Raw genomic sequence first — 15,071 nt, forward strand, 5'->3', positions numbered from 1 at the left:
GGTTGACCTCCTGCCTTGGGCTGAGTTTGCCAGGAACACGGCAGTGAACTCTTCCTCTGGGACGTCTCCCTTCATGGCCAACTATGGGTTCCAACCTGCCGTGTTACCGGAGGTATTCTCTCCCCAGGATATTCCGGCTGTGGAGGATCACCTTTCCGTCCTACGTGCTTCTTGGGTACAGATCCAGAAGTCCCTTGAGGTCTCTGCGCAGCGCCAGAGACTCCAGGCTGATCGCAGACGAGCGCCTGCTCCTTCCTACCAGGCCGGAGACCGTGTATGGTTGTCCACCCGCAACCTCAACCTTCGAGTGCCCACTCCCAAGCTGGCGCCTCGCTTTGTTGGTCCCTTCCGAGTGCTTCGCAGGGTAAACCCGGTAGCCTATGCCCTTGCGCTTCCTCCTGGCATGCGGATCTCCAACGTGTTTCATGTCTCCCTGTTGAAGCCTCTGGTGTGTAATCGTTTCACTTCCTCGGTTCCTCGGCCTCGTCCGGTCCGAGTGGGCAATCGTGAGGAGTATGAGGTGAGCAATATCCTGGACTCACGCCTGGTCCGCGGTCGGGTGCAGTTTTTGGTTCATTGGCGTGGTTATGGTCCAGAGGAGCGTTCCTGGGTTTCCTCCGCAGATGTCCATGCTCCTGCCTTGCTCCGAGCCTTCCACGCACGCTTCCCTCAGAAACCGTTCTTTACTCCGCGGAGGAGGGGCCCTTGAGGGGGAGGTACTGTCATGGTCTTACCTTCTTGCTGTTCTCCTTCGTTTGACATGTGCTGGCGGCCATCTTGGTTTCTGGGTTTCTTGTAGCCTCCCACCCTGCGGCTCCTCCTTCCCACTGGGAGGACCTGGATGCCTAGCTCATATATATAGGAGGTCTGTGGCTTCAGTTCCCTGCTTGGTCCTCCTGTGTTCACATGCTACTAAGACTGCTGCTACTTCTGGTTCCTGTTCCTGGCTTCGTCTGACTACCCTGTTGGTTCCTGATCCTGGCTTCGTCTGACTACCCTGTTGGTTCCTGATCCTGGCTTCGTCTGACTACCCTGCTGGTTCCTGACCCCTGGCTTCGCAAAGACTCTGCATCGGTTTCGCCATCCGTTTGGACTTTTGCTTTATAGCTTGATTTTCAATAAAGCTGTCTTATTTTCACTTATCTGTTGTTGTACGTCTGGTTCATGGTTCCGTGACACACACACTTAGATTCTCCATAGACAATACTTCACCAGCATTTTTATGAACTGAAACAGTTCCAGCATGTCCGCAATCTGCAGACACTGTAGCATTGCCGCCATCTTGATCAGACTTAACAAATATAAATTTGTCCACAATTTTTTCCCTTACAGGCTAAGGGATGACAACCTCCTCCTCATCTTCATCTGACGAGTCAGTGGAAAACTTTCTGCCACTCAAAGGAGATTCCATTTCCACAATGGCTTGAAGCAATCTGCCATTTTCCTCAACCTGCTCCTGAGATGATCATGGCCCAGGCTGTTGGGAAGGGAGGTGGGCAGATACCGACTCCTCAGACTTGACAGATCCTGAGACAGGGGTAGTACTGGGACCACCATGTAAAGCCACTTCCCTTCCTTCCCATCCGTACTGTCGCCGTTGCTGTGGCATCCACCCTCAGGCTGACACTCACACTGGCACTCTCCTTCATCTGTTGGAATCTCTCCTCATTCTCATACTTCTCTTTGAAAACACCGCTGCTTTCCTTCAGAGAGGCCACCAACTTCTGCTTTTTTTATTGCCTCATTCAGAAACTTCAGCTTGAAGACTTCCATCTTACTGCTCCTGGTCTTACTGTGCATTTCCTTTTCCTGAAATCTGCTTTCAGGACAGCAAGCTTTTGTTCCTCCTTAGTAATAACGGTGAAGTCTATTCACCACTCAATCCTGGAAGGCTGGTAAGGACTCCCCTTGCATAGGGACAAGCCCAGGATCCATTGCAGCTTGAGCACATGGTGTAGGCCTCAGAGCCACTGCAGAGCCTCCATCTTCATCCTCCCCCACCCGCTGCATGGTGATTGGTCCACTGTTCAGTGTAAATCTTCCTAATGTTGGAGTACCCTGGGTGCTGGAGCTTTTTATTGCCTGGTTCAAATAGCTGGTAGATATACAGGTGCTCTCTCAAAAAATGTAAATATTATCAAAATGTTAATTTATTTCAGTAATTCAGTTCAAAAAGTGAAACTTATATATTACTGTACATACTGTAGATTCACAGAGTATTATATTTCAAGTATATCTTTCTTTTAATTTTGATGATCATGGCTTAAAGCTAGTAAAAACCCAAAATTTAGTACCTCAGAAAACTAGAATATTACATAAGAACAATAAAAAAAAAAGGATGTTTTAATACAGAAATGTTGGCTTACTGAAAAGTATGTCCATGTACAGTATACTATGTACTCAATACTTGGTCGGGGCTCCTTTTGCATGAATTACTGCAACAATGTGGTGTGGCATGAAGGCTACAAGCCTGTGGCACTGCTGAGGTGGCTTGTGTAAGCACAGGTGTCTTTAATAGCAGCCTTCAGCTTGCCTGCATTGTTGGGTCTGGTGTCTTTTATCTTCCTCTTCACAATACCCTACGGATTCTTTTGAGTTTGCTGGCCAATCAAGCACAGTAATACCATGATCATTAAAACAGGTATTGGTACTTTTGGCAGGGTGGGCAGGTGTCAAGTCCCGTTGGAAAATGAAATCAGCATCTCCATAAAGCTTGCCAGCAGAGGGAAGCATGAAGACTTCTAGATTTTCCAGTGTTGACTTTGGACAGTGGACCAACACCAGCAGGTGACATGGCTCCCCAAATCATCACTGACTGTGGAAACTTCACACTGGACCTAATGCAACTTGGATTCTGTGCCTTTCCCCACTTCCACCAGACTCTGAGACCTTGATTTCCAAATGAAATTCAAAATTTACTTTCATCCGAAAAGAGGACTTTGGACCACTGATCAACAGTCCAGTCCTTTTTCTCCTTAGCTCAGGTGATACGTTTCTGACATTGTCTCTGGTTCAGGCGTAGCTTGACACAAGGAATGCAACAGTTGTAGCCCAAGTCCTGGATATATCTGTGTGTGGTGGCTCTTGAAGTGCTGACACCAGCCGTAGTCCACTCCTTTTAAATCTTCCCCAAATTCTTGAATGACCTTTGCTTCACAATTCTCACAAGACTGCGGTTATCCCTGTTGCTTGTGCACCTTTTTCTACCACACTTTTCTTCCACTCAATTTTCCATTAATATACTTGGATGCAGCAGCTTTTTAGCAATGACCTTTTGTGACTTACCCTCCTTGTGGAGGGTGCCAATGTCTTCTAGACAACTGTCTAGTCAGCAGTCTTTCCCATGATTGTGTAACCTACTGAACCAGGCCGAGAGACCATTTAAAGCGGTTGTAAACCCAAAGTTCAAAAAAAAAAAAAAAAAAAACCTGCAAGACAAAGGCATAATGAGCTAGTATGCATCGCATACTAGCTCATTATGTATTACTTACCTTAGAACGAAGCCCCGACACGGACCCCCGGACATCGCTGCGGGCGCTGCCATGATCCCTCGCCGTCTCTTCCGGGTTCGGCGGCTCCGGCGCGGTGATTGGCTGGAAGAGACGGCTCCGGCGCGATGATTGGCCGGAGCCGCAATGACGTCACTCCCGCGCATGCGCGCGGGAGTGATTTTCCGGCAAGCTCCCGGCAAATAGATTGAAGGTCCCTCCGGACCTTCAGAGCGCATGCGCCGCTCGCGCGAGCGGCTGCATGCACTGTAAATATCTCCTAAACCATGCCGGTTTAGGAGATATTATTTGTACCTACAGGTAAGCCTTATTATAGGCTTACCTGTAGGTAAAAGAGTAAAAAAGCGGGATACTACCGCTTTAAAGGCTCAGGAAACTCTAAGAGGTGTTTTGAGTTAATTAGCTGATTAGAGTCTGACACCATGAGTACAATATTGAACTTCTTCCCAATATTCTAATTTTCTGAGATACTGAATTTTGGGTTTTTAGTAGCTGTAAGCCATAATCTTCAAAATTAAAAGAGAGAAATGCTTGAAATCTATTACTCTGTGTGTAATGAGTCTAATAAAATTTTTGATAATATTCTAATTTTTTGAGATGCAGAGTTTTTATTCCGTTTCTTTTCTTTATTTACTCCATACTAAATTCCTGCTTACTTTTTTCACCTACCAATTATAAATTAACTTTTTTTCATGATTAGAAAAATGAACTGAAAATTCTCTTAATTTATGAACAAAGATTCTCAACCCATTTAGTAAACCATTCTCAAAGTCTCATTGGCTTGCTTGTGTCTGAAGTGCTGATAACTCCATACTACAAAAGAACTAAATACATTTCCTAAAATATGCAGGTTGATAAATTCCAATGTATTTTGCAGGGAAGCTCCGCTATGGGATTATTGGAGGTGATGAGGCAAAACCACATTCACGGCCTTACATGGCATACTTAGACATTGGTCAGTTCTCGTGCGGAGGCTCGCTAATTGCTCCAAACTGGGTGTTGTCTGCAGCCCACTGTTTTGGGTAAGTGACAAGATACTATCCTAGTGTTGTTATCAAGTGTAAATACATGTAATTCAGATATGAAAAGAAATTTATGGGGCATGTTTGTAAAGCAATGAATGTGACGTTTACTAAATATTCACTGTAGGTGAATCCATCACTGTAATTTACACTACATGCACCAGGAATATACACCTGAAGAAAATGTTTGTAGATGTCATAAATATATCTATAAGGATAGAGAAAGAGAGCAGTGCAAACTATTTATTGGTACACACAGTAATAGTAACACACAGGAGGATTGTAGGGATGCACCAAGAAGTAACGTTGTTACTTCTTTACACTACATGCACCAGGGAGATACACCTGAAGCAAATGTTTGTGGATGTCATAAATATATCTATTGCTGCTGCCATGAACAAATTTGGGCTTACATGCCTTCAATTCACAATGTTTCTTTGAAACCTTCCAGAGATGCTGATCTGATATATAGAACTACACTCTGCATGTATCAAATCATCAGTTTCTTAATCCCACAAACACCAGATTCAACCTGACATGTTAATTATGTTATTTTCCATACATTTGATGACATTATATTTCTCTGAACTGTACTGGGTTCAAATGTTTCCTCTGTGGTGGTTTTTTTTGGACGTTTTGATGCATCGCCAGCCCATTCATTTGAATGGTAAATCAGTGGTGCTCCAGATGAACAGAGCCAAGGAAAAAATATATAAAAAGGGGATTAAAAGCCACAAGAGAGATCCTTCTAAGGGAACATATAAGAAAAGTAAGTCAAAAAGTGTAGTAAGCATAAACTCACATTCCTAAGGTTGCTGGATACCCATTCTAGGGTCAAGCAACCGATTTTAACACATGTGAAGAATATGTCTCCACACAGAGTGTGGGTGGTCGCATTCAATGCTTGGCTGGGTTTTCTGGAAATCCTTGCACCATGCTAGCTTGCGATCAGATCCGGTGAACATTGGTAGATAGAATACAATGGAACCAATGTATGGTCAGCAGAGGCGCCCGTTTAATAAAAAAAGTGCTTTAGTGCCACTTCATTAAGAAAAGGTATACAGTACACTTTAATGCGTTGGATCTGTGTACACTTCTTTAGCCCAGAGTATACTCTGAGGAGTGAACCAACGCAGATATCTCTTCAGAATATAGCACAAGTGTAAATGAGGCTTAAAAGTCCTGCCAGGATATAAAACAGGACTAGGATAGGAAAACAAAAAAAGTTCCAGACCAACAGTTTAAATGATCAAGGCTCACAAAGCCAGCAAGTTCTGCATGGACTCTTCAGGCCTATTCACACTTACGTTTAAAGCCGGTTAGCAGTTTTCATCCAAGGGTTACCGGACGTTAGGGACAGATGCAATAGATGCAATCTGCCCCCGTCCAGGGCCAATCATTTGTCCTAACCACAGGTAATTGCTTAATGTGTGGATGTTTGTGAACAGCTGTGGATACCCTTGGCTCCTCACAGCCTGTCATTGCTTTGTACAGGTTTCCTGGCTGCAGCTGTTCATATATACTTGTGATTTCAGCTGGAAAAATCTGCTCTACAGATCTGAATATAAGGCGCTCTCTGATTGGCCAAGGTGGGGATTATGACATCACTGCCCCTCCTCTTCACCTCTTCCAATCAAAGAATGCCTTGTATGCATTGAAAAAATGAAATGAATGGCAGCATTGCCAAGCAAGCGACCCCCTGTGGTCAATGCGCAAAGGGAAAGCTGCTCATGGAAGATCGTAGCTATCACTGCAGTAATGCTGACTGCTACAGTGATTATTATCTTCTCTAATGGCCCCACAGGCATGAAATGTATGTATACAGATCATACCCGGAGTTCTGCTTTAAGGATATACAGGTAAAGGAGCCTAAGGCTCCACCAACTGGCTGAAAATTAATAAACCAAATATCTCTATATAATATTTCATATGTTATATTTAAATTTTTGGCACTAGCCATAAGAAATAAACTATATGCAAAGCAATATATTCCATTTATGACTTGTTATCTACTGAGACTATTAAAACATTCTTTATGTAGTGTATTCTGTCCAATATTTGGAAATCAATGTTTTTGCCACAATAGAAAGTTTGATACAAATGTTAGATGAAGACATCTTTCAATTATTGTCATCAGTACTGTTATCAGAAAAACTCTGTAAATAACAACTAGATAGAAAGCAAGGTCTGAGGAAGAACAAATGAATAGAGGGTCTGCATGATTAAGGGGGAATAGGTCCAAGATAGGGGTAAATTGTGAGTTTAAGGTGTGGAGGTAAAGGTTAAATTAGCAGGGAGGAGCCCCAGGGGTTGATGCGGTGGGGACTGTGGGACTTAAAGTGGTTATAAATCTCAGACATTAAATATAAACAAAGAACATCCCTCTATAGTGTGTATTTGTCTCAATTATAAGCACTTACAAAGTGTAATTTCTGTTTGCTGCTTCTCTATCAGCATGATTCTTTTCAGACAAGTTTTCCTGACACCAAGAAAAAAAAAAAAACACAGAGGAGCTAATTGACAGCCTCAGTTATGTTCCTGTAATCTGCGTGTGTGTGTATTTGTGTGTATGTGTGTGTGGTGGGGGGGGGGGGGTGACCTGTGCTCACTGAGCTCTGCAAAGTGTTATCTCCGCTCTCCATCCCCTGCTTTCTGAACTCTCGGAAAAGCTGTATAAATTCTGGACTTTGAACAGATGTAGAGAAGAGGAGACTGCAGATTGTGTATCACCTGGGGATAGTCACTTTACTGGGTATATGTAAGTGCCGGTTCACACTAACACGGAATTACTTCGGGGGTGACCTGTGAAGTCCCGTGCACCGCGACTTCCACGGACTTCATATAATGAATGTCTATGCAAGTCGCTCCGAGGTCGCCCCAAAGTAGTACAGGAACCTTTTTCTAAGTCGGAGCGGCTTGAGTCGCTCCTATTAGAACGGTTCCCGTAGCACACAATGGACCGCGACTTGTCAGGCTGACCATTCGCCTGACAAGTCGCGGTAGTGTGAATGGAGTCTAAGAGTTTACAACCACTTTAATTCTGAAAAGTGCAAAGGGATACTTCTCCCACCCACCCTTCATTTTAGGGTTTTAAATTACCTAATTGGCAAGAGGGCAGATAACAGGTCTTTGAGGGTTTCAGCTGAATGGTCCCATTGTTATAAAAATCAGGGGCCAACCTGGTGGTATGGTGCTTCCACTTGGTGAATCCCCAGGAGCTGAAGGAAAGTTAGAGCATGTGAGCCTGGTTTCTTGTTCAGTCTGGTAGGGGCAAGGACCAAACTAATTTAAATAGTGTGTTTGAGGACACCCAAAGGCCCCATTTTCCAGTAACATTGTCAACATTGCTTATTGTTTGTTACTTATCTGTGCCTTTAAATGAACATAAAAAAGAACCAGGGATTGCTGAATCATTTTGTCACATTAAACAAAATAATTATATACTTTATGTCTGAACAAAATACTGCCCCGTGGAAAGCTTGTTACTGTTAATGCAATCTTAATAGTGAAGAAACCTGATTCAATTTCATTGACCCTGCTGGTGGCTTTGTCTGTACAGGGATATCACAGTTGTCCTTGGGGCCCATGATGTATCTGAACCCGAAAGTAGTCAACAGATCTTGGGTGTGGAGAGCTATCACGTTCACCCAGAGTATGATCCAGAGATTACAAATAACGATATCATGTTGTTAAAGGTGAGAAGAAAACTTTCTTTCTTAAATGTAAATAAAGGGACACAGGATGAAGTATTTAGGTACATGGACAGTCCAATATAACCCCTCCCACTTCAAGCCTGCCTCAGTTTTTTGCAAGTGTCAAAGGAGGACAGATGTATTTTCTTCTCTTCTTATGTTTTTTATTCTGTCTAGTAAGTTTCTTCAGTAGCTGGAAGGTTAATTTTGCAGCTGAATATGTGACCCACTGAGCAGAAAGCTGGGCTGGCCTATAATGTATCTTTTGACACTGAACCCTTCTGAAGACACTTGCCTAGATACTTACTGTATGTGCATCATGTTGAGTCACAGATTGCTATACAAGTCGAGGGCTGTAGTATACCCGTCTGGTGGAACCCTGACCTTGATGACCACTTAGGGTGTGCCTGCAGAGGAGAAAAGACTGGCAGGAGCGACATGCTTCCTGGTTCTGGCCTATCTTACCCCTGATGTACTTTCTGGGGTGCCACAAGGCTTCCTCTCGATCTCATCTGCTGTGAATACGGCTATTATACAAAATACTGCGCTTCAATACACAAATAAGTAGTTTAGGCTGCCAGTACAAAGGTGATATCAGACCAAAGAACAATATGTAATGAGGTACAGCGCCACAAATAACAAATACTGGAAAAAACACAGATTATGCAAAGTCCATGAGATCCTGTGAGACCAGTTGCTGAGGTGCAGAAATGAATGCAGGAAAGTCCAACACCATAGACAAGAACACAATCCTGACGGTCACCACATGCTCAAATGAGGTAATGCTCTTACCAGAACTATAGACTCCCTGTTAAGGAAGGTCAACCAAGCCAGAAACATGGAAATAACCACCAGGATAGGGTCCACTCCAGAATCCCGCACCAGATCCACCAATTAACTTCATCCAGAATATTGCATCCTGAAATGTTAAATGCCTTGGATAATGAATGGTGTTGTCCCTCCAAAAAACAAATGAGGCTCCAATGGTGAAGTATGTACATTTATTAAATAATAATATCAAGGAATAAAACTCACATGGCATCAAATGATAAAAGCATGTAATTCCAGTTGCAATCGCTGTGGCTGGAGGCATGTCTGCATGAGGGTTGGCGTGACTGACGCGTTTCATCTTTGTCAGACGTTGTCAAAGGCAAAGCCCTCCACATGCAGCACGCTATTTGTAGTGTCCCCTCGTTGGAAATGCGGTAACGCACTTCCGCTTCCGGTATGCGATGACGCACTTCCGGTTGCGGTGTGTGTGACGACGCACTTCCGGTTCCGGCGAGAAGCGCAATGAAGCACTTCCGCCCTAACTTGCAGTAAACCAAAATGCTTAGATGAGGCACAGCCGCAAGCCCTAATCCAAACGACTTGCACATCACTTCCAGAGTGACAAGCCAAAGGAATATGTCCCAGGCTAAGCGGCGCACCACTTGAGAAAGGAAATAATAAGTCATCAAGCGTATTGTCACTAATTTCGCTAAACAATAAGCTTATCAAAAATGAATTTAGCCAAGCTAGTAGGTAAAATTAATAAATATGCAATCCACAAGCCCACGCAGAAGGTACAAAACACATAAAAATACCCCCTGGGTGGCATGTAAGACAAAACAATATATAAACTTAAAAATGCCACATATTACATGATAAATGATACACCACCTCAAATGAATGGCACAGTGCATCACTAGTTAGTAGCATGTAGACCGGAAAATCATAATGGTCATGATCAAAATGATAAGTGTAACTAAACTTCCAAATTTGATACATAAATATTAGAATATAAAAAACTTTTAAAATAACTCTTTGAACAAAAATAATCATAGGTAGTGGAGACTAGAGATTTCTCTGGAATGGGACGCTAACCTGTCCATCAACTATTGTTAATGAAACTGTTGACGTCCCAGTCCACATTAAGGCCATAAGGAGTATAGCACTTGAGGTCAAATATCCAGCGGGTTTCACGCTGGGAGATCTCCCTCCTCACATTACTACCCCTCCAGTGGGCAGTAAATCTATCAATACCTATGATTTTAGTGCCAGCTGATTTCTTGTGATGACATTCCAAGTAGTGTCTGGATACACTGTGCTTTGGGAAGCCACGGTGAATATTGCCAAGATGCTCATTAACTCTAATCCGCATCTCTCTGGTGGTTCTGCCCACATATTGATACCCACATGGGCATTCCAACAGATAAACCACATTGCGTGTGGAGCAAGTAATGAACTTATCAATGGGATAGGTCTTATGTGTTGTCTTGGAACAAAAAGAAGTGACTTTTCTTTCCTTGATGGCGTTAATCCTACAGACCACACATCTCCTACAAGGAAAGAAACGTTTGATTTATGGGAAAAGGTGGGTGTTTCTCATGGGTTGATCTACAATATTGGGTGCTACTCTCAGTCTAAGAGGGGGAGCCCCCCCTATAGACCACTGTGGGATGCTCACCAACCACTGGGGCCAAGAATCTGTCATTCCTCAGCACCTTCCAGTGTCGGGAAAAAAATTATTTTGATATCTCGAAACTGCTGAGTGTATGAGGTCACAAAGGAAGTTGTGAAACCCCCGTTGGCATCATTGTCTTTTGGTTTCTCCTGCAGCATATCAAATCTATCAATGTTGGCCACTTCGTTGATCACCCGGTCCAACTCGGAGCCAGAGTACCCCTTATCCAAGAATTTATCTTTCAACGTCTGGGACTGATGTAAATAGTCCTCCAAGCGGGTACAGTTCCTCCGAACCCTAATGAACTGACTCTTTAGCACCGATCTCAACCATGAAGGGTGATGGAAGCTATCCGTGCCAATAAAGCTGTTGCGGTCTGTGGCCTTGAAATAGGTGGTTGTCACCAAAGCATCATTCCTAACAGTAATATTGAGATCAAGGAAGTGAATATTACAATCACTTGCCTCATGCTGTAACCGAATCCCGAAGGTATTGTCATTCAATTCCTCAAAGAATGCAGTAAGAGACTCAACGGTGCCATTCCAAATTAAAATGACATTGTCAATATATAGTTTCCACAAAATAAGTTCATCCCTTTGGTCCTTGAAAACAAAATCCTCCTCCCACTTCGCCATGAACAGGTTCGCCATACTGGGCGCAAATTTAGCGCCCATGGCAACACCCTTGGTTTGGAGGTAATAAGAACTTCCAAACCAAAAATAGTTATGTGTCATGGCGAAGGAGAGGAGTTCAAGTATCCAATCCCTTTGTGCCGGGATGAATTGTGGGTCTCTCTGTAGGAATGATGATACTGCACTAAGCCCATGGTCATGAGAGATGATGGTGTAGAGGGAGGCCACATCAGCAGTAGCTAACAAATAGCCATCCCTCCACACAACATCATCCAAAAGCCTCAGGACCTGGGTAGAATCTCTCAAGAAGGTGGGAGTGGACACCACTAACGGTTGTAGGTAGCCATCAATGTACTTCCCCACCCTTGATGTTACCGAATCAATCCCACTGATGATGGGACGACCGGGCGGGTGAATCAGATTTTTATGAACCTTAGGGAGATAGTACATACAGGGAGCCTGTTCAGTGTATACACCCCTGGCTTCACCTAAGTGGTTAATCCATCAGGCTCTAATGATCACCTGGTTGGTCGGTATAATGTGAGTGACAGCAGTTTTCAAAGTGGCACAGAGGAGAACTGGCATGTGAGGGGCAGGAGAGAGGCTCAGTCCCGATATATATATAAATACAAAGAAGAAGAATGCCCAAGGGACTTTGTGGGACACAAACCACGAGGTATAAATTGTACATAATGTATTGATTATTTAAACACTTTGGTACATACAATTAAAAATAATTCTGGTAGACATAAGTACATAGATATATGCATGGGTTTCCATAGTTACATAAATCAAGGTATGACTGACAATCCAAGGTGTAAATGTATATATGGTAAACTTCTTTATGCGTTCCGCAAGACAATGCTCACTTCTTCAGAAGAGACATATATCGACGCCTGAAATTAGAGACAAGGTTGTTAGGCATCAGATCAGAAAGGAAGGATAAGGATGCTCTGATGCCTAACAACCTTGTCTCTAATTGTCTCTAATTTCAGGCGTCTATATATGTCTCTCCTGAGGATGCGAGCATTGTCTCGTGAAACGTGTAGAGAGATTTATCATATATACATTTACACCTTGGATTGTAAGTCATACCTTGATTTATGTAACTATGGAAACCCATGCACATATGTATGTACTTCTTTGCAGTTTTCAAATGGGGCACTCAAGCAGGCATTTTTGCTGCATTGTTGGCTCTTGGCCCTTTTTATCCTGTGTGAGTTTCCTCTATGGTGGTCATACTCCACATATGTGCACCTTTTTCTCCAGGTGCACATGGACTTTGTTGACTTTCAACCATCTTCTCTGCACCTACAGCAGACCTACAATTCTATTGATATTATCTGGGCTCCCTGCAGCCTTTTAGTGACCTGGTCACGGACGGCGTTAACCCTTCCTGCTTCAGCAGATATTTTTTGATTGCACTTGTAAACAATCTTTTACCTCATACCTATGGGGGTGCAGGGGCCTGGATTGAGATCCACTAAGAGTGCTTTGGGGTCTTGCAGTGCCCCCCTCCAAAGGACCTGACATGGATAACTTGGATCATTATATCCAGTCACAGCACTTCTCTGAGTCTTCCTTAACCCCTTCCAAAGTTACTTTTTCCTAGATGTTATCTAGGGAAGAATTCCCAGCTTCTATGTCTGAGTTTTTGGACAAAATTGCAGTCATGATAGAATGAGAACAAAGGGACATTAAATGTAATTCCATGCGCTCTCCTCCAAAGTCCATCTGACCCACACAGTCAGCCAAGGATGAGGTGGATTGTGCCCTATCCTTATTTGAGGAGTTGGTATAAGAGGAGTCCTAGTCTACAGACATAACTACAAAACTTATGGATATAATTTCATCCTTTTGGACGCAGTCCGCACATGTCTAGATTGGCAGATACCTGCATCATCTATGCCTAAAGTTACAAGCCTGGGTCCTCTAAAAAGCCATCAGGCCGCTAACAATTTTCCAGTGCATTCCTTTTTGCAGCTGTTCTCGTATAGTGATTGGACTAACCTGGAAAAAGTCTTTGTTCCTCCTACACTTTTTGCCCAGCAATATCCCATGAAGGTATTATTAAAGAAAGGGACTGTCCCCATTGTGTACTCGGCCATTTCCTGTCTTAGTGAGACTGTAATTGTCATGTTGAGCACACTTTTTGAAAAGGCTAGATGGCTTTTCTAAGGCCTTTTGTTTTTCTTGCAGGTCCTGCCTTGCAACCTGCCATTGTGACCATAGCAAATCTGCCAGCCTTAGCTGTCTGGTCCAAGGTTATGTCCCAGGATCAAGGAGCGCATACTTGTGGATTTACTCTATAGTGTTGATGGACTGGCTGATATTATAAACCAAATATCCAAAATGGGCCTCCTGGTACGCATGCGGAGGACCCTTTGGCTCAAATGTTGGTCTGAGGAGCATTAGTGTTCACTAAAGGCCTCTTGTGAATACCGTTTGACAGGGAATACCTCTTTGGTTAATCCCTAGACAATGTTAGCAAGGATGTCACAGGGGGGAGAGTACCCATTTGCCCCAGAAAACTAAGGCAAAATATTTTTGTTTTTGTATTTTCAGATAGAGTGGTGAAAAATTAGAACACACGTCAGATTTTTATTGTTGTCTGTATTGCTTGAAGTGGTTGTAAACCCTTACATATACCTAGTAAACTGACTGGCCTCAGGTGATACACAGAGATGAAACAAACCCCCTTACATATGATGTACCTGTTTGTAGTGCTTCCCCCCGTAGGAACCACTGTTAAATAGGGATCCCCCACCCTGCACAGCCAGGTACACCAACATTTCCACAGGCTCACTAAGACAGGAAACAGTCCATGAAGCTTTGTTTTGTTTTTTAGGGGTATTAAACTTGCATGGGAATAGGGATATTATGTAATGCCATTGCCCACTTGACTGGAACAAAAGTCTCTTCGGGGACACCCAACTATATACACTTTCTATCTACACTCTTCTTCCTCTAGCACATCACTTTCTTGCAGAAACACAGACCCAGCTGAAACATTGTTTGGGTGGGATCTGAGAAGGCACTCCAGATCCAGAAATGGCCCTTTACAGGCAGGGACCGTGGGCCCCTTTGGTGTGTAGAAAAAGTCCCAGTGTCCAGCTATATTTCTATTTTCTTGAGGCTACTGAGCCCATCACCACCTCTTCAGGCACCGCCAGCCCACCTGTTTGCAGCTGCCCCTTTCACTACCCCTTCTGACTTATCTTCCCTATAGTCCTCCCAGATTGACTCTACAGCCATCCCAGACTGCCACTCCTCAGTCCTCTCAGGCTGTCTGCCAGTCCTCCCTAAGAGTCTTCTGCTCTGACGTCACCCTCTGCTATTCTCATGTACCGTTCGGCTCTCGCTGCGGGCTGGAGACTGCTGTACGCTGTACCCTGCATACAGTTGGAATCGGATTGGTTATAAAGAAGCTTGTAATGTTTGTCATCTTGTAAGTGTCTCTCCTTTTAAATAACTTATATTAAACATACAGTGTGCACTTAGATCCGTTTCTTTCCCCTATATTTTTACTTATCGGATGTGTGGTCCACTCCTTTGGAGGGAGTGAAATCTGTCTACCATAAGCTCAAATATTGACTATATGGCTGGTGGTGATTGGAGGAAATTCCTGTGTTCCTGAATTAAGCCCATTTGACCTGCTGGTAATACAGGGGTCTTTATTTATTGTGAGCACATCTGAGTGCCTTTGGTGAAAGGACCATCACTCTGAGTGGATTTCTTCCAGCGCAGTGTCTTTGGACTTGAGCTATCAT

The 15,071-nt window shown here is 43.6% G+C and overlaps 1 protein-coding gene across 1 annotated transcript in view; it reads left to right on the top strand.

Moving 5' to 3' along the window:
* LOC309544919 (mast cell protease 1A-like) overlaps positions 1 to 15,071 on the top strand; it is a 44,391-nt gene that overhangs the window by 20,681 nt on the left and 8,639 nt on the right. The window contains exons 2-3 of the mRNA XM_082243926.1: positions 4,387 to 4,531; positions 8,091 to 8,226. Coding sequence (XP_082100052.1) covers positions 4,387 to 4,531; positions 8,091 to 8,226 — 281 coding nt within the window. The remainder of the gene's footprint in view (positions 1 to 4,386; positions 4,532 to 8,090; positions 8,227 to 15,071) is intronic.

The sequence above is a fragment of the Pelophylax lessonae genome (assembly GCF_965119305.1).
Source record: "Pelophylax lessonae genome assembly, chromosome: 1".
Taxonomy (NCBI): domain Eukaryota; kingdom Metazoa; phylum Chordata; class Amphibia; order Anura; family Ranidae; genus Pelophylax; species Pelophylax lessonae.